Source organism: Gracilinanus agilis, chromosome 3, assembly GCF_016433145.1.
Source record: "Gracilinanus agilis isolate LMUSP501 chromosome 3, AgileGrace, whole genome shotgun sequence".
In the NCBI taxonomy this organism is placed as follows: Eukaryota; Metazoa; Chordata; class Mammalia; order Didelphimorphia; family Didelphidae; genus Gracilinanus; species Gracilinanus agilis.
In genome coordinates this window covers 308,415,549-308,436,842 of record NC_058132.1, presented here as the reverse complement: position 1 = coordinate 308,436,842, position 21,294 = coordinate 308,415,549, and the positions used below count along the sequence as shown (strand labels likewise).

The window sequence follows — 21,294 nt, the reverse complement described above, 5'->3', positions numbered from 1 at the left end:
TTTCTTTCTTTCTTTCTCTCTTTCTTTTTGATTTCTCTCTTTCTTTTTGATTTCTTGGTCTTTTTATTTAAAAATCATTCATTTATTTATTTAATTTAGAAGATTTTTCCATAGTTACATGATTCATATTCTTTCCTTCCCTTCTCCTTCCCCCCTCCCATAGCCAATGAGCAATTCAACTGGGTTTTACATGTATAATTGATTGACACCCATTTCCATATTATTATTATTTGCAGTAGAGTGCTCATTTAGAGTCTACATCCCCAATCATAGCCTCATTGAACCATATGATAAACAAAATGTTTTTTTTCTGTGTTTCTACTCCCATAATTCTTTCTCTGGATGTGGATAGGTGTGGGAGGCCAATAAGAGAAACAGAGTCTCAAATAGATAAAAATCTGAGACTACTCTTTTGACCCCTTTTGTGATCCACACCTTTTCTTGTTGAAAAGTATTGTGGACTTATTGGAAAGCTTTAAGCTCTTAGCAAACCAGTAGTCAAGAGGTTAACATTCTTCCCCTTTGGTCAGAAATGCAGCTGCTTGGCAAGCCAAGGCCAAAACCTTAGCTTAGCAGGGGCATTTTGCCCCTGAGAAAAGTATTCTCAGACTTAGCTTGCTGATAATCTCATAGCTGAAAGTCCAGCCTGGTTCTTATCTTCACCTTGAAGTTTTTGAAGCCTCTTTGTATTGTCTAAGTTCTAATGGCATTTATACACAGACAAATCTTTCTCTGTGCTTGTGGGTGAAAGGGAATTTGAATTTTCATATATAATAAACTTGTGACTCAATGATACTTTGGAGAAGCAGCTATGAATTAACAGTCAAGATCATCTCCCCCTCTTTCTTTATCAACTAAGCTGTTCTTATCAGATTATCTGGAGATGATAGATTTCGACAGATAGCATTCTGGCTCATTTTACAGATGAGGAACTGAGGCAAACAGAGTAAAGTGACTTACCCAGGGTCATACATATATAATAAGTACAAGGCCAAATTTAGTCATACATATATAAGTATAAGGCCAAATGTAGATGAGTCTCCCTGATTCCAAGCCCTGTGCTCTATCCACTGTGCCACTTAGCTTTTCCTAGGTTTTCCTAGTACCACTGAAATCACAGCACTTAAGGCTAACTCTGTTTTAAGTTGCACCAAGAAATCATCTATTCCTAAAATACAGACTGAAGTCACAATTTTCTTTCTGTCTTGTACACTCAGTATATTAGATAATGTTTTCACTTTTATTGAAGCTGATTTGAAGCCTCTTAAAAATATAGTGCATGTTTATTCCTCTGTGGTGCAGTTTGTTAAATTTCCTGGTGACAGGAATTGGATATCTTCATTTAATGCTCTCTGAAGGTTTCATGAAAGCTAACAAGACCCATGCTGCGATCTTTTATCTTTCATCCTTCCCAGTTCTTCAAATATTATAGATTGTAGTCTTTTATCTTTTTTCCTTTGAAATAAATATAAAGTTGTGCATATGAACACACATACGCACAGTAGTTTGTACTTCTTTAGCTAGCCAGACATGAAGATCTCCCAAATTATGTTTTTCATCATTGCTTGGTGTAAAATAGGATATAAACAAACCAGTCAACTTAAATACACATGAAAGGATTGATTTCCTTCTTCTCCCTAAATTAGATGGAAGTTCCAATAGATTCAGTGCCATTCTATAATAATTTTATTGAGGATAAAAAGGGAAAACCAATATTTCGGACAAGAGTACATGTTCTGTTTTGTATATAGACATTGTCCATAAAATCTTAATAGGGTTTTAGAAAAAAGGGCCAGAGATTCAATTTTGTTTTGACTGTTGGGCAAAAGTAGTCAGATTTCCTAAAGCTTATTAAATTAATATTCCTTGTTTAAAGGTCCTGTTTAAATCTGTCTGGCCTTATTCTTACTGATCTGCTCTGAATGCCTAATCCATAGCCATAAAAAGATTTATTTGTGCTATAGATGAGACCTTAAAGGATATTGAATTTGAACCACATATTTTAGCACAATTATTGTTATTGTTCAGTCAGTCAGTCATGTCCAACTCTTCATGACTTTATGGATCCTTCTACCCATGGGGTTTTTCTTGGCAGACACTGGAGTGATTTGCCATTTTCTTCTCTAGTGGATTAAGGCAAACAGAGGTTAAGTGACTTGCCTAGGGTCACAAGGCTAGTGAGTGTCTGAGGCTGGATTTCAAGTCAGGTCTTCCTGACTCCAGACCCAGTGCTCTATCTACTGCAGCACCTATCTTTTAGAACAATTATACTCTACCTTATAGTATTTGCTAATATTTCTTGTATGCTAGTTTCATAGCTCCATTTTGAAAGTAGTTTTATCAAAGATAAGACTCTAGTCTTACTCTTCTTTTGTATATCTCATAATACCTCACATTTTTAGGGGAAAAAACACACATTGGAAAGTATAAGAAAACCTACTGCTCAATGATTTCCGCCCTGTCTTCTTCTCTTAATTCATTGAGAATTGCAGGCACATCAGTTGGCAGTATATCTTCATTGTAGGGGTCGTGGCTGGGAAAAATGAGAAATTATAGGGTTAGAATCCAAAAGAGAAAAGGAAAATGACATGATGAATAATTTCTGGCCCATAATTTCATTTTCTGAAATATATAAATTTTTTTTTCACCACAGAGAAAGTTCAAGACAAGTTCCTCCCTCTAAAATGGACAAATTACCAGAGCTTTCCCAGGAGAATTTTTCAGGAAATAATGGGCACACTGCTAGCTTTGAAACCTTTCCACAGCTTTGAAATGTGAAACCACAGAATTTTTGAGTTCTAAATGGCCAAATGAGTTGCTGCTTACCTGAGGTTTGAATGGACCATTACTGATCCTTCTTACACAATGCTTTCTTCATGATCACCCTATAAGATGTTACACTACAGGTATTATCACCCCCATTTAACAGAAGAGGAAACCAAACCCTGAAAGTATAGGTATTTCTTCCATATCACAAGTTTTCCCATCATGGTTTTGATGTATTGTGAGTTGGCATAAGAAATAAAATGAGAATTTTGAGGGAAGTTTTGGAGAGCTACAGATGATACATGAAGGCCAGCAGATGACATAGAAAAATTAAGGAACTCAGAAGTACATACAATATTTGTATAGCATTGTATAGTATCAATGTATTTTATATTTTAGTAGTAAACACAATAAACACCCCATAAAAGAAAAAAAATTCAGTCTCATTCTCTGGTTCGAAGGGAGGGCCAAAAGATTTTTCATAGCACAGATTTTCCAGATCACAGGGGTGCAGCACCTCTAACCCTTGTGATGTGGAAGGGATATCTGCATTATCACTCCCAATTAACAGATGAGGAAACTAAGGCTGAGAGAGGTCACACACCTAATAAGTAGAGGAATTGGTCTTAAAATCTCAGGTGTCCTAACTACAAGTCCATACTCTCGTGATGTCTATCACACTGAATTCTTATTCCTGCCATTTCTCTACTCTCACTACTGCAGCATGTTGCTACCATGATAGTAAGACAGATTGTATGCACAGGCTAGTTCTTCCATGGCCACAGTCAGGAGGGAGCTCCAGCAATAAAAGCACACACATAAAGACAAACCCACATGCATGTCTTTGAGGTCATTTTTCCTTACTTTCTATATTTTTATACTAAAAAAAACACCTCCTTTGTCAGAAGTCTAGGTCCTGTAATAAGTGTCTACACACAGAGAAATCTAGAAATGGAGATAATATCCGAAGTCTTTAATTACTTCACAAGGTAAAGGAGGAGTATTCTTTCTTTTTTTTTTTTAAACCCTTAACTTCTGTATATTGGCTCATAGGTGGAAGAGTGGTAAGGGTGGGCAATGGGGGTCAAGTGACTTGCCCAGAGTCACACAGCTGGGAAGTGTCTGAGGCCAGATTTGAACCTAGGACCTCCCATCTTTAGGTCTGACTCTCAGTACACTGAGCTACCCAGCTGCCCCCAGGAGTATTCTTTTTTTTTTTTTTAAACCCTTGTACTTTCGGTGTATTGTCTCATAGGTGGAAGAGTGGTAAGGGTGGGCAATGGGGGTCAAGTGACTTGCCCAGGGTCACACAGCTGGGAAGTGGATGAGGCCGGGTTTGAACCTAGGACCTCCTGTCTCTAGGCCTGACTCTTACTCCACTGAGCTACCAGCTGTCCCCTCCCAGGAGTATTATTTCTGAGGAAGTACAGTATCAAAGAAAGGGCAACAGGTCTGTAAATCAGGATCCCCAAGTTCTAGGCTTGGATCTGCTCCAGCAGATAAATGGTCAAGCCATTTATTTCTCTTTCTAAGCTTCCGTTTCCTTACATGAAAAAAAACACAATAGTGCTAGACAACCTGATCAATGTATTATTCTTGATGTATTTTACGATCAATATCCCTGTAGAGAGTAGATTTGATTGGCTCAATTAGATATAGCTTCACTCTCCCTTTACCCTTGCCCTTCCCAGTCTTTCACATAGACCTTTAATTGGTGCCCTTTTGTACAGGTGGAGGGTATTGTATTTGTTTCCTATAAACTGGAGAATCCATTTGTATCTTTGGGCATTGCATTTGGGTCTCTGACTTGAGAGCAATGTCCGCATCCATTGCTTAAAAGCAATAAAGCCATTGTCTGTATTCATCTTATATTGGTCTCTCTGATTATTGGAGTGATTAAAGGAGGTGCATTTTGCTATATCAAGACTCCTCAAAATTCCTGCTCCATATAACTTCCATCTTTAACTTTCAGTGCTTTTATCTAAGGTAAATTCAGAACATCACATTGATCCAGAAGCTTTACGAGATCCCTCCCTTCCACTGATTAAACTCCCCTCACCAGCAAAAAGGATTTCTTCTTTGGATATGATTCAAAAGCCAAGAAAGGGACAGAGGGGATCACTAAAGATAAGAGGGACAATTTTGATAGCATAAAATTAAAATTTTTTTCCAAATATTAAACCAGTGCAACTAAGATGATGCATGTCTCAGATTTTTAGCACGTTTCTCTGATAAAGGGTACACTTACAAGCTATTTAAGTGACTAATTAAAACTTTAACAATAAGGACCATTCTACAATTGATAAATGGTCAAAGGATAGGAATAAACAGTTTTCAAAGGTGGAAATTTAAACAATCATAGTCATGAAAAAATGCTCCAAATTCCTGCTAATTAGAGAAATATAAATTAAAACAACTCTGGTTGGACTGGAATCTAGTCTATCTGATCACTGGATGATTTTTAAGTTCCAAGTACAAATATCCATTCCTAGGATCTTCTCCAGACTAAACAGGACCATTAGACTCAGTAATCTTCAGGAGGACAGAAATCCCATATACTATGACCTCTTATAATATCTGATGTAGTGTCACAGATCAAGAAAGGACCGAACTAATATTAACTGACATGGCTATTGATTTCATAACATAAGATGCAATTTCTAGTATTAAATTACATTCAAATGTTAAAGTAAAAAGTAACAAAATTCTTTAAAGTTGAAAATTTTTTCCCCTCTGTATTTCCAAATGAACGGTGCTATGATTACAGAAATTACTTGGCTGTGCACTTGCCATCAAATAAATTAATGGATTAACTAATGAATAGAAATAATTAGCTGTGGTAAAGGACACAAGGAAAATACTACATTACTAATAATATCACTTACTAAAGAGTTACAAATCTGAAAAATTACTCATGAGCATGGATTTAACATAGATCATTTCTGTTTAAGCACATTATAGTCACATCCAGTTTATATCTTAAAGGAAGTTACTATACAAATTCTTTAGAATTAGAGAGACCAGGAAAAAAACCAGGCTGCCCAACTGATTTGGTTAGCCTTACTCTTGCTGAGATTTGAAAAACAAAGTCATTCTGAAATAGAATAAGCCAATATAAGTAATTCTAGTAATTGGTGGACCTATGCACTAATCACAAAGAAGAGTTTGAATGAATGAATGAATACTTTAAAATGTTTGTGAATCAACAAAAATCATTGTAGAAAGAAAAATAAGCCTTATGAAATTTGAGTGGTTCAAGGGACTTTAGTGATAATATAGGGGTGGCTAGATGTCTCAGTGGATGGAGAGCCAGGTCTGGAGTTGGGAGAACCAGGGTTCAATTTTGGCTGTAGATACTTCCTAGCTGTGTGACCTTGGGCAAATCACTTAATCCCAACTGCACACCCTTATAGCTCTTCTGCCTTAGAGCTGATATTTGTATCAATTTAAAGACAGAAGATAAGAGTTTTTTAAAGAATATAAAACAATCTTTCATTTTACAGATGAGAAAATTGAGGCACAGATTATTCATATGACTTGCCCAAGGTTATCATAAATCCAGGACGAGATAAGACTAGAACAAAAATCTCCTAAGAGCACATTAGTATTTTTCCTTCTAAAAGGAATTTAAAATGATCCATAAACTTAATTAAATGATACATTTTCTGAGTAAGGTAAACATGGACAACATTGACAGCCATACTTTTTTTTTTACAGCTATACTTTTTAACATCTTTGCCAGTTTAATAGGTATGAAGTGAAATTTCAAGTTTAATTGACAGTTTTCCCATTAGTAGTAATTTGGAGCATTCTTTCATATGGTTGCTGATAGTTTACATTTTTTTTTCTTATGAAAAATTTGTGTTCAGGTCCTTTGACCATTTCTCCATTGAAAAAATGACTTATTTGTGCTAATTCTCTTTATATTTGGTTGTTTGGGTTATTGTCCTTCATATTCAAAGAAGAAATTCTCTCTATATTTACGATACAGACTTTTGACCAAGCTGTGTGATTTTTTTTTACTCAACATTTCTCTTTTTAGCTACATGTGTTTTGTGCCTTTTAATTTTATGTAATCAAAACTGTCTATTTTTTTTATCATCTCTATCTCTTGTTTATTGTTTGATTCTTAGCTGGAGTTTTAAAAGGCATCTCCTGTTCTCCTTGAAATTTTAATGATGTGACCTTTATATATGTATGTGCCACATCCTTTGGAGCTTACTGTGGCATATGGTGTTAGATTATGTTTTAAACCTATTTTCTGCCAGATGGTTTTCCAATGTTGGCAGCAGTTTTTGTTGAATAGCAAGTTCTTTGCCCAGTAGTTTATGTAAGCAATACAATCTTCTTTCCATAACATTATGCTGTAAAACCTAGAACCTTTAAGACTTGGTATCAGCCACATCACCCTGAGCCAAAGATGGTAGCTAAGGAAGATGACAATGTAGATTTAAGTCATATCCATTAAAAAGAGCATATGTGTGATGGGTGAAAAATTTAATTTAGTATCCTAGCACAGATGTGGCCTAAAAAAAAAAAGGAACTAGGATGTTTTGATAAACCCCTGGAACCTTGAAGGGATACTGACTATATGAGTTGTTTAGTGATTTTTATAGTTACCTTAACACCTTTTTTTTTCATAAAGCATTTTCCAACTTATCCATTCTAGACTGAACATATGAAAGTCATTTATTTTACGTGTGTATATGCATGTATGTGAGTGTGTGTGCATGTATTTTGACTACTAGAACTCAAAATAGTCCAAGCTAGTTATGATTCTATGATTCTAGTGCTAGGAAAGTATGACAAAATATTCACAAGGCCAGAGGACAAATGACAAGTTTCTAGTGGATGTGAGCTGTGCACATTGTTAATATAGAGTTGAGGTTCTCAATCCTTTTTTCTGTCATGGACCCTTTTGGCTGTCTGGTTGGAACCTGTGGATTGCTTCTTAGAAAAATGTTTTTAAATAACTGAAGGAATTAACAAAATTTAATAAGAGATTAGCGAAAATAAAGACGTATTTTCTTTCCACTCATGTTCTAAGACCCTGTGAAATCTATCCATGGGGCCTTTGTGAGGGGGGATCACTGCTAGTAATACCACTACTACATCTGAATCCAAAAGAGATATAAAAGGGAAAGGACCTACTTGTACAAAAATATTTATAGCTGCTCTTTTTGTGATGGCAAAGAATTGAATATTGAAGGGATGTCCATCAAGTGGGGAATGGCTGAACAAATTGTAATACTATATGAGGGTGATGGAATACTATTGTGCTGTAAGAACCGATGAATAGGATGATTTCAGAAAGCTAGAAAGACCTAGATGAACTGATGCTGAGCGAAATAAGCAGAACCAGGAAAACATTTTACACAGTAACAGCAATATTGTATGACGATCAACTGTGAAAGATCTAGCTACTCTCAGGAATATGATGATCCAGGATAATTCTGAGGGACTTGTGGCAAAGAATGTTATCCACCTCTAGAGAAAGAACTGCTGGAGTTGGAATGCACATCAAAACATATGATTTTTCACTTTATTTGGGTTTTTATTCTGGGGTTTTGGTTTCATAGGATTATTATCTTATGAAAACGAATAATATGGAAATATGTTATGCACAAGAATACATGTATAACCCAGATTGAATTGCTTGCTACCTTTAGGAATGAGGAGGGAATGAAGGGAGAAAGATAATCTGGATCATATAACTTCAGAAAACTTTTGTGGAAATTTGTTATTACATGTAATTGGCAAAATAAAATATATTTATAATAAAAAAGAATCTCTAGTCTAAATTATCCAAGATAAGTGGAATTTAAGAAACTATTGCAAATATTTTAGTTTAAAATTTGTGACTTGGTTCTTTATAGTCACTGTACAATTTCCAATGATCAATTTAACTTTTACTTATGAAACAAGTATGAATCTTACTTTTAAACAAGCTCTTTATAAAAACCCGGATGTCCACAAAAAATAATGTAAAATACAGTTCTATTTCTTAACAAAGGTCATATAGTAAGATTCCTTTGGATAGCACTAAAGTAAGATTAAATTGGTAAAAGTATAATTTAGACACAAATTTGAATGCATTTTTGTATAATACAAAGCTTAGTTGTAGCAAGAAGAAAATAGATTAATTTTTACTTACCAACAATTTGATGTCAAATTGGAAGTATCATTCAAAACTGAAAGAACTGCTGGAGTGAACTTTTTCCAGCTCATGATTCCAGGAATAATGTCCTGTAATGACAGTCAGCAAACAAATGTGAAATGTTTCACGAGACAAGGCCGAACAGAAGTCCTTACATTTCAATGGAAGTATCTTTTATCTTTAAGCGAGCTCTCATGGGCACTAAATAAAAGTAGCTTCATTTTTACCCCAAGAGACAATACAAACAATAAATCATTTAATAATCAATCAACAAACATTTTTAAGTGCCTATTTGTGCCAGGCATGTGTCATAGGGACCTGGTAAATAGAGTCCTAGGGATTCTAAAAATTCCATAGAGAGGGATTCTTCATGTTTCATGTTCATATAGAACATCTCCCCAGCTTAAAGAACAGAATAGGCATTAATAATTAGATTTGATTACTGTCAATACAATATTATGAAAATAAGGTAAAATTACATTTAAAATGAACTGAAATTACCCAGAATTTGCCCAGATTTATGGGTCCCAGATCTTCTCAATCTAGTGGCTATTACCTTACCAAGACAAGTTAACTGTTTCTGGAGTTATTTAGTGATCCAAAAAGGTTCTAGAATGATAAATGTAAATTTGAAATACCCCTCTCATAGAGCTGTTACCATGAAAACTTGGTGAGCTAGTTATTTGCCTGCCTTGCTGGCTGCCATCTGAGCAGATTACCTAGAGATCCTCAGGTAGGGCACCAGGAGTGGACTTGCCAAGAGAAAGACTGATGGAGACATATAGTTATATTAGAAAAATGAAGTCCAAATTGTAGATAAGGTTCTCCTACATTAGAAAAAGAAACTTCACCTGTAAAAGACCCATTTGTCATGGCTAGACATGATACATTTAGTCTTAATCCATCTGAATAAAAACAGTTCTCCCAAACCTTCAGATTTCTTTGCTTCTATTCTGGCTTCACTTTCTTAAAGTCTTTGCCAGTTCAACTGTCCTCTGCCTCAGAATCCTCAGCTCTCTGGTCCCTGTACTATTTCTGTTCTTGGTCACCCCTGCCATCAGCCTTCTTTATACTTGCTCTCATGTCATAGAAACTTTTGGAAAAACTCATGAACCCAATGCCGATCATATATTACTAGAAATTCATGTAACCTGACTTCAACAGGACCTTCATTTCTATGAGGCAATTCTTTTATTTGTAGCACTTTACAAAGCACTTTATAAATATTATCTCATTTTATCCTCCCAACAATCCCAGGAGGCAGTTGCTATTATTGTTCTCATTTTACAGATGAGGAAACTGAGGCAGATAGAAGTTAAGCGACTTGTCTAGGGTCAAACAGCTATCAAATGTCTGAGGTGGGGATTGGAACTTAGGTCTTCCTGACACCAGGTCCAGCACTCTGAGTATATGTGTTTTGGCTGCCCATTCTATTAACCTACCTGTTTTATTTATCGACTCATCATATTCCCTAGAGACTGTTTCAAAGCTTCTCTCTGAGGGCTACAAAAGACTGTCTGCCCTTTGATCCAGCCATAGCACTGCTTGGTTTATACCCCAAAGAGATAACAAGGAAAAAGACATGTACAAAAATATTTATAGCTGCACTCTTTGTGGTGGCAAAAAATTGGAAAATGAGGGGATGCCCTTTGATTGGGGAATGGCTGAACAAATTGTGGTATATGCTGGTGATGGAATATTATTGTGCTCAAAGGAATAATGAACTGGAGGAATTCCATGTGAACTGGAAAGACCTCCAGGAATTGATGCAGAGTGAAAGGAGCAGAGCCAGAACAACATTGTACACAGAAACTGATACACTGCGGTACAATTGAACATAACGAACTTCTCTACTAGCAGCAATGCAAGGATCCAGAGCAAGGCTGAGGGACTTATGAGAAAGAAAACCAGCCACATTGCGAGGAAGAACTGTGGGAGGAGAAACACAGAAGAAAAACAACTGCTTGAACACATGGGCTGATGGGAATATGATTGGAAATACTGACTCTAACTGAGCACTCTCGTGCAAATATCAATAATATGGAAATAGGTCTTGATCAATGACACATGTAAAAATTGAGCATTGGCTATAGGAGGGGTTGGGGGAGGGAGGAAAGAACATGAATCTTGTAACCATGGAAAAATATTCTAAATTAATCAATTAAATAAAATTTAAAAAAACAACAAAGCTTCTCTTTGATTTGTTTATATTAGGGGTTCTTAATCTTCATAGTGTCATTGACCCTGTCTCAGTATAAATTTTTAAATAAATAAAACAAAATATAAAGTATTAAAAGGAAAATCAAATACACTCAAACACAGAAACATACACATATATATGTATGGGATTAGGTACCATGTTGGCGAACCTATGGCACAAGTGCGGGAGAAGGCTGCTTCCTTCCCCTTCTCCACCACAACTGAAGACATTTCTCACATGATCCCCCACCTCTGCCTAGAAGCCCAATGGGAGTGCTTCCTCTCTCCTCTGTCTGGGGTAAGGAAGTGGCTCACATGAGGTGTGAGGGTGCAGTTTGGGTACTCAGTCTCTAAAAGGTTAGCCATCACTGGAGGGTACGCCAGATCATTGCTACATTGAGAAGAATATAGAACAGAAATTCTTAGCCTAGGGTTACACACACACACACAACACACACACACACACACACACACACACACACACACAAATATACATATACACACACAGGTCAAGGCCTCCAACTCCATTCTCTTTGTAAGACTCAACCTCCTTCCTTACTAAGTTTAAGGTTGATTATGAAATTTAACCTCATCATCTTCTCACCTCCATCCTTCTCCATATCTTTAACTATCTCCTCCTCTTTTGGCTCAGTCTCAGAGTATAAGGTCTTTCTGTTGAGAGGTTATGTCCTCTGTTTTAATCTTCTCCCCCTTTTTAAGTCTATTCCAGTGGTCACATTTTCTCTCTTTAGTCTCTCCCAGTCTACTGAACTCAGAGAGAACCTCCCTCAGAGCTACAATCACGTCCCTTAAGAGAACCATTCCTTTTGTAAGAAGAATTTCATTCTAAAATTTGTTTGGCAGATGTTTTTTGGAAAAAGAAAAGGTGGGGTGCAACTAGGTGGCTCAGTGGATAGAGAGCCAAGCCTGGAGACAGGAGGTCCTAGGTTCAACTCTGGCCTCAGATATGTCCTAGTTTTGTGACCCTGGGCAAGTCACTTAACCCCAATTGCCTAGTTCTTACCCCTCTCTTCTGCCTTGGAAACAATACTTAGGTATTAATTCTAAATCAGAGGGTAAAGGTTTTTAGTTTTTTTTTTTAAAAGAAAAAGTATAGTCTAAATCAATACAATATTCTTAAATTAATACTCTGAACCAGATAAATTACTTTTTATGAAAAAAACAAATTATGGATAATAAAATATCAAAATATACTCGATAAGTCTCCCAATTTAAAGAACATTTGCCTTGCAAATGAAATACAAGAAAGACTGCTTGACCAGTCTACAGAAGCCATCCTAATTTTAGTTAAAATCTTGTTTTGCCTGATAATACATGTATAATACAGATCAAATTGCTTACAAGCTCCAGGAAGGGGGAATAGAGGGTGGGAAGAAGAGAGACAATTTGGATCATATAACTTCAGAAAACTTATGTGGAAATTTGTTATCACATGTAATTGGTAAAGTAAAATATCTTTACCCCCCAAAATCTTTATATTTCTAAACATTAGTGGATAGGGAACTCATTTGCCATGGGCAAAGATGATATATTTGGTCTTAATCTGCCTGAATAAGAATATAGACTTGACTTGTGATAGCACATTGGACCAGATGTTTTGGCTTGAAAATCTTAATATTTTGGTGATTAGTGAGTAAAGAATTATCTGGTTTATCTAAGAAATACAAATTAAACTATCATTAATAATGTGTGTAAAATGGGGTTCTCTATTATAGTTATTTTCAAAGACATTTTATTAATTTAGCAGTGAAAAAAAACCATTTGCCACCAATGACACAAGGTTCTGAGAAACAGTAATAAAAAGCAAGCCCATGTAGGTGTTATTAATAAATACATGTATATGTTTTCATTGCATTTTAAAAACTTATTTGTGATGTCATAAAATGATAATAAATTCTTAACCTAATTTGAATAAAATAAAACATAAGATAAGAGAATTACTTGCATAACTTTTATGACAGTTATTGGGGGTTATGATACTTTTGTAAAACTAAAAAAGGGGGCAACAATATACAAAGTTTGGGAACCACTAATAGCCTATAAGATCTATTCTAATTCTAAGATTCTATAAATCTACTTGAATTTAACTATGATTTTGCTAGAAATTTGAATGTATATGCTGGACAGATCTCAGAAAAAAAAGATCTGCTGTAGTTGTACAAACATTTTTCTCAAGCTCACAGAAACTGTCAAATAACAATAGAAAGATGGTTTATAGTAGCTTACATGATCAAAAGCATCCAACTCAACAAATTTCTTGGTGAAAATGAAATTTTATTCCATTGTTAAGATGTCAGATCTATTTTATTAATGCAGATTAGAAGAACAGATGCAGAATAATATAGCAGAAGGAGAACTGGTTTGGAGAACTGGGTTTAAGATGTTGAATATTGCTTAAGATCTTGAGCAATACATTTTACTGATGACCCTCAGTTTTGTCATCAATAAAATCAGAGAACTAGATGATTTCTAAGGTCTCTTCCAACTCTAAATCCTATGATCTCATGATCCTGGGAATGTGAGTGTTATAACTTTTTAGGTAAATTGACATTTTAGATACTGATTCAGAACCAGAAGGACTTTTGAGGTCATCTAGTTTAATGACCTTATTTTACAGATAAAGAAACTGAGGCCAGAGGAGGTGAAATGTTTTACCCAAGATAACACAAGTACTGATTAGTAAAATCTGGAATAACAAGAAGTCCAAAATTGATTCTTGATAAATCATCCTTTTGCAGCCCCATTAATGTAGACACTTCAGTCACCAGATTACAAGCCACCTGTTCCTTTTCATATTGTGTGATTCTTATCTATGTCCTTCCATAAATCCTTCACAAAGAACCTGTGCTGGAAACCATCCTCTATCTCTTCAAATATGTTGTTGGTTATTAAAAGTCCACCATTTGTGCTGTCTATCTGTCATTTCCTACCCTACAACAAGACTGACATCTTCTTTTATGATTGTGTATGTCCTTTGTGACTTTTTTTTTAATGTACAAACTACCATTTGTTATATGCTGTCACAATGAAAACTATACACTTCTCTTCAAATGTTGGCTAAAACCTTACCTTTTGCAAGAAGCCTTTCCCAACCACCTCATATCTTTTCTCTGGGAGTATCTTCCCTTTATTATGGTTATGTTCTGTTTGTACATAGTTGTTTGCATGTTATCTCCTCTATTGGACCATGAACTCCTAGTGGGCAGGGCTTGTTTTTGTCTTTCTTTGTATCCACAGCACTTAATAACTGCTGGTTGACCTGACTTGGTGACTTGCTTCTTGGGTCATGTACAAGTTCTGTTCTTCTGAGATATAGGCCAAAATAAATCATCAGAAAAACAAATACATCTCAAGAAAAGGAGAAGGCACCTTGGCCAAGGGGGTATGTCAAGATAATCTATACATGTTTCTGGTTAATTGGGGATGGGGAAAAACCTGTGTAATATACAAAGAGTAACAACTAAGATCATATTCCCTTCCAAAGTATATCTAGACAGAGAATAGGATTTAGATACAGGTAAAAAAAAATAAAAGAGCAGAAGATTCTATTTCTTAGTCACTTTAAACATGCATCAGGCTTGTTCTTCTCTGATTCTTGATGTGTACGTTTTTCAGTGGAAGATTTATCCAAATCTATTGACATAGTTAATTAACAATATTAGAAAGAGTAAAATGTTGATGGTTCATAATGTATTTGCTACTTTAACCATTTCCCACTTGGGAGCATCAATAGCTTGATTAAATGCATCAGAGCAGAGCAGTTTTAATTCCATATCTTCTCATTTTTATTCTTCTAATTTGAGGCTGAGTTGATATTTAGGTTGAAAAGTAGGTGATCTGACTATGCTTAGAGGGGTCAATAGTACTAGCAGCTATTCTACTTAAATTAGAATTTAAGTGACTTAGAAGTGGTTCTTTGGGGGGCAGCTGTGTGGCTCAGTGGATTGAGAGTCAGGCCTAGAGATGGGAAGTCCTAGGTTCAAATCTGGCTTCAGACACTTCCCAGCTGTGTGACCCTGGGCAAGTCACTTGACCCCCATTGCCCACCCTTACCACTCTTCCACCCATGAGCCAATACACAGAAGTTAAGGGTTTAAAAAGATAAAAATAAAAAAAAATTTAAAAAGTGGTTCTTTCATTGATAACTAGTCATTTCTGGCCAAGAAAAAGTGTTTCATTTTTTTGAGTGTTGTTATTTGGTCATCACCATGTCCAGCATTTCCTGACTCTCTTCTTGAATAAAATATTCATAATAAATAGATAAGTTTCCTGCATTATCCATACAATTTTGGTCTCTTTCATTTCTTTTTTTTTTTTTAAACCCTTACCTTCCATCTTGGAGTTAATACTGTGTATTGGCTCCAAGGCAGAAGAGTGTCTCTTTTCATTTCTTGATCCCAAACCATATTTTCCAATACTAAAGTACATTTTGATTTCATTTGGAGGATCTTATAGACTTCAAATAATCTTCTATTTTTTTGTTTGCAAGAGATAATGCATGAGGGGGCAGCCGGGTAGCTCAGTGGATTGAGAGCCAGGCCTAGAGATGGGAGGTCCTAGGTTCAAATCTGGCCTCAGACACTTCCCAGATGTGCAACCCCGGGCAAGTCACTTAACCCCCATTGCCTAGCTCTTACCGCTAATCTGCCTTGGAACCAATACATAGTATTGACTCCAAGATGGAAGGTAAAAGTTTAAAAAAATAGAGATAATGCATGAATTATACTTTTTCATGAGTTATTGTTTTTGCTTATCTTTATCATGACTAAATAAGAGATGATCAAGTATTCCATGAAATGTTCCTTATTCTCTCAGAATGCATCATCATCATCATCATCATCAAACTTCTATAGTGTCTTAAGATCTGTAAATTGTTTTCCATACATTGTGTCACTAGAAAATGGAGTGAAAAGTTAAAAATGTGAATGTTGATACATTGAACCTATGGGGAAATAGGGAAAAAAAGATTCCCATAACCACCAAAAATGTAACTAGAGATGGTTAAAAATATATGTTTCTGCATATAATTTTTTATAATAAATAATATACATTTTCCTTAACATGGTAAACATGAATTGTAGGAGATGGGCAGGGGTGTCAATGCCAGATGAATTCCTGGGTAAAAAGGGGCCACACTTGTCAGCTCTGATTGCCCCTTTTCACACTATAGTTGAACTGTTCCCTGATGAAAAGAACATACCTTGGGGTGACACCCAGGCCAGGTGTGAGCTCAGGACTCCAGCCTGGGGCTGAATATATATATAAATATATATATATATATATATATATATATATATATATATATTTACACACACACACATACATATACATATATATTACTAATGGCTATGCTTAGGCACATTAGTCTAATCAGCTCTTCTGACAATAGGCAAAGTGCATTATAGTTTATGAGTGCTTATATTTGGGGGAGCATCTTTGTGATGGTTATTAGATTCCTGTTATTTTGATAGAAGCAAATCCCAGCTACAGAACATAGAAGGCAGACTTGGAGGAATGCAGGTCAAGACTTTTACAATGAGCATTTACCGATTATCCACATGTAAACTTCTTTGTCATTTAAAATTTTCTTTAGTATGAATCTTAAACCTCCAAACTGTAGATTTTATTTAAGATGTCAATAAAAATGTCAATTTGAATAGTTTCTTTAAATGTGCATGCCTTCAAAAAAAAAAACTGGATGCTATGGGGGCAGCCACACTGCTTCACCATTCCTGCAAGATGCTTGAACCAGCGGCACAGATAGCTGGGAAGGTGGACCACAAGAAGGCAGAGCTGACCACCATTGATGATTTACCCACAAACAGCCAGTTTTTCATTTTTTCAGTTCCCTCATCCAAACTTGAAAGGTTACTTGAGCACTTTCTGGAATGGATTCACAAATGCTTTTATGAATATTTTTTTCTTTTTGCAGATATAAACTTGCCCATCATGGCTCTCATTATTTTCTCTACCAAGCATAACCCTGAATGTGCATGGTTGCTAATGTGAAAGTGAAAATCAGGTAGCTAATAGAATTATGTGAATGCTTGAATTCTAAACGTGTGAATATATTTTTAAACTCTTACCTTCCATCTTAGAATCAATACTGTGTATTGCCTCCAAAAAAGAACAGTAAGGGCTAGGCAATGGGGGTTTAAGTGACTTGCCCAGGGTCACCCAACTAAAAAGTGTCTGAGGCCAGATTTGAACCTAGCACCTCCCATCTCTAGGCCTGGCTCTCAATCCATTTAGCCACCTAACTGCCCCTGAGGACTGACTGCATTTATAGGCAATCACTAGACACAGAGAGAGAATAAAGATTAATGAGAACATGAGGGTGATAAAGGGAGCAGTTTGCTAGAGAAGATGAGATGGAATCAGATCACGAGTGTATATATAGGGGTGAGCCTTGACAAGGAGAGGGGTTACCTCTTCATGGGAACCTCTTTATACTTAGCTAGGTTGGTTCTTGAAAATCTTACTCAGTCTGTGCCAGGACCATGATTTGAGCCTTCCCAGAATAAGAGTCTCCAGGAGCTTGTGCTCCTCCAGCATAGGCTGCAAGGGTTAATAGGATTATTTCCATAACATAAGGCAATAAAGGTAGAAATTTGCAAAGGTAGATTAATCATATGACTTAAATTTTTATAGATGTGAAATTTGGTTAAAACAGATGTTAAGGGAGACCTTGAAGGAAAAAAGGAAAGAAGATGTAAATGGAAACATGAAGCTGAAAGTATTCTTTGCATAAGGAATCAAGGATGCTCTTTTATTCCATAGCCAGTCCCACCATCCCCACTTCTACCCCATTATGTACTAATTTTATGCATATTAAAACTTTGGAACTTATTTAGCACGTGCTATTTAAGCACAGCCACCTATACTAGCAATCCAACTTCCCCACTCCATATTCACAACCCTTTACCTCTCTACAACTCTGTGGCATCTGATATCAATTTTGCAGTTTATCATACCTTGGAGACATCTCTGTCAAGGAATCTGTAACAGTGGCATTACCTTTCGATTTAGAAATTTCTTTTGTGTCATGGGAATACTGGATCCTCTATGACATTCTTTGGTGAATACATATTTTGGATGTGTACACAGATGATAATCAGTTGTTACTTCTGCATAGGACATCTTGTGTTTCATACGAAATAGTCCTGGGTTTGGATTCTACAAGAGAAAAAAAATGAGATGTTTAAAATTTTTTTTACCAATTTTAAGGTCAGAAAAATAAAGATGTAAAAGTTCTCTAGGGCTTGTTTCAGCACAAAAAGTTCATGATTCTTAAGTACAAGACTGGAAGAGAATTTAGAAAAAAATCATTATTTGTTTCGAACTTGTTTCTATCTCAAGCTGGGAAGATTAGATTTTTCCAAAATGATAAAACGTCCTAGGATTTCAAACATCAGGATCCTTTTCTGAATGTCAATTTCCTTGTTCTTGCTTAAGGACTTCATTACATCTAACTTGCTCTTGTGAAAACATATGTTGGCCTACAAGAGAAATGACAGCTTAACGAGGGCTCCAAGTATGCTTTTCCAAGTTTGATGAATTAGAGAAATTATTAAATAAGCAAACCTGCTTTAAAGAGCAAATAAGATTTCTGGTTTTGAAAACAACACAGTCTTTTAAAACCCACTTTAAAGAGAAGACAAGGCAGGGAATGGTAGTTGACATATCAGGAAATGTCAATATTTAACTTTATTTTGATAATGTTTTTATCCAGGAAGGCTCCACTTGGATGTAGCATCTGTTGTGCTGAGAGGTCCTGCTCTTTACTAATTTCTAGCTGGGCTGACTAAGGAATAAAGCAATCATCTGACATCTAAATATGTACCCAAATGGCAGATTGGCCGTGATTGAAAATGTAGAGCATTCTCTGGTTTTGTTTTTCAGAAAAGAAAACTCTGATACAAACCTAAAGCCAAAGGACCATCTTTTGAAAATAGTTACAATGACTGCTCAAAGATGTCCATACTGAAGGATTTATTTATTTTTTCATGCTAAAGAACTATCAACAACTCAGAATTCCTTTTCTGGAAACTTCACCATCCTGAAGATCTCTTATCTCTCTTCCTTGCCACCACTCAACCCAGGGGGAAAAACCCCAAAACAACAAACTTGCTGAAATATGCCCAAGGACTTATTGATTAATTGTGAATGAATAAAATATCTGGGCAAATATTGTGAGGTAACAAACAAAACAAAGAATAAACACATTACCTAATTGTTAGCAAGGTAATTTAGGAGACATTATTTTTTTACAGTCATTAAATTATGAACTATAAAATGAGTGATCCAGTGTATGAAATGGTTAATAGTGAATAATTATAGAACCATTGATAAGAAGCTGAAAGATCACTGTGTCTACTCCCCTCATTTTACAAATTAGGCGCACTAGTAACTCGAGTCAATGGAAACTTTTATTCCCAAAAGAGGCCTTGGTAACTAGCAACTTACATAGTTCAAGACCTGAGCTATACTATTTTTAAAATGGTATTGGTTGTATTGTTATGGTGACATTTTCTTATTTTGAATGAGAAGAGAGACAGGCATGCAGGAGTATTTGGATCTCTTAGAAAACTCTAAAAATGTGACTCTAGACATTTACCCCAGATAAATAGCAGAAAAACAGAAATCTTTCTTAAAATAACATGAATGCTATTTGAAGATCTGAAACCAGGATTCAAGATTTGCATGAATAATGATAACTCACATTTATATAGCACTTTGAAGTGCTATATATAATGTACACAACCATGTACATTAGTATGTATATATATATTTTTTTGTTTGGATTTGTAATTTCATCATCTGTGTGGGAACTCTTTTGATGAAGATCAGTAACTCATCTATTATTTAAGATCTAAAAGTGTTACTTAAGACACAGAGCTGTTAAACTACTTGCCAATGGTTAAAACAGATAGTATGTTTTAGAGAGAAGATTTAGTTTCTTCCCCCAACCTACCATTTTTTTTTATTCTGAACTTAAACATTAAAAAAATCAAGTATATTTCCATATTTACAGCACAATACAAAAAGAGTACTCTGTAGGAAACCATGAAGCTCCATTTCAAATTATTTGTTTAAAAAAAGTATGTAATAAATTCTTAAAATGTCTTATCCTTCCTTTTGAACTTTATTCTATTCTCCTCTGTCCATTAAAATATTGTGATTTTTTTTGTCATTGCTTTGCTAACTCTCCATCTTCTTCCCACACTTCAGTTTCCCCAAATTAACCAAGAGAATGAAAAAAAAAACTCTCAGTTCTTATAAGAAACAGTGTAGTCAATAAAAATGCATATGGTGACCATATCCAAAAATATGTTTATGAATCTTATTGTCCATTACGGACCTTGTGTCTATCACTTTTCTATCAAGAGGTAGTTAACATCATGCTTCTGTATTGGTTTGCTGGAAACATGTTTGGACATTGCTTTGATCAGAGTTCTTGAGGTTTTTTTTCACACATTTTAGACTTTGTATAGATTGTTTTCCTGGTTATGCTCACCTTACTCTGTATCATTTTGTACTTATTACCCAGGATTCTCTGAAATAGTTTTGTCATTTCTTATAGTGCAATACTATTCCATATTTTCCTACCCAATTTATTTGGACATTTCACATTTTCTAAGAGGCAATCTAAGGCACCCCTTTAGATTCTAGTTCTCACCCCCCTTTATTTTTTCCCCTTCTGGATCAGGACATTTGTTCTGCTTGTAACTATTCCTTTTCTGGTATTATTCTCTTCCTTATTGCCCCTGCCCCCTGCTTGTTTACCTGTTGAATTTAATATCTTTCTACACCAAACTCTGTGTATATACATCCAACTTTCCTTTGTTTTCAAATATGTGGTTCATACCTCTTCCTCCACTTTCACAGATTCTTTTTCTCACATACCTCATTTGTGAGAAATAGCAAGTTCCTCCTTATTCCTCCTCTCTACAGTTGTCTATTCCACTTTACTCTCCCTTCTCTTTCCCCTCTTAAAGGTCTCAGGATGGAGCCAATACCATCCCCTCTTCCCCTACTTCCACTGTTTTAATTTTCTAACTCTCTCAATATCCTTTGAAGACATGACAGTTCTGAAAAGAAACTTGTTTCTTCTACTCCCATCCCCACATTAGAATACTAATATTACATCA

At 35.5% G+C, this 21,294-nt stretch overlaps 1 protein-coding gene across 1 annotated transcript in view; it reads right to left on the bottom strand.

Moving 5' to 3' along the window:
* CFAP221 (cilia and flagella associated protein 221) overlaps window positions 1-21,294 on the bottom strand; it is a 108,553-nt gene that overhangs the window by 8,440 nt on the left and 78,819 nt on the right. The window contains exons 19-21 of the mRNA XM_044669923.1: window positions 18,161-18,319; window positions 8,921-9,012; window positions 2,441-2,533 (exon numbers count right to left, since the gene is read on the bottom strand). Coding sequence (XP_044525858.1) covers window positions 2,441-2,533; window positions 8,921-9,012; window positions 18,161-18,319 — 344 coding nt within the window. The remainder of the gene's footprint in view (window positions 1-2,440; window positions 2,534-8,920; window positions 9,013-18,160; window positions 18,320-21,294) is intronic.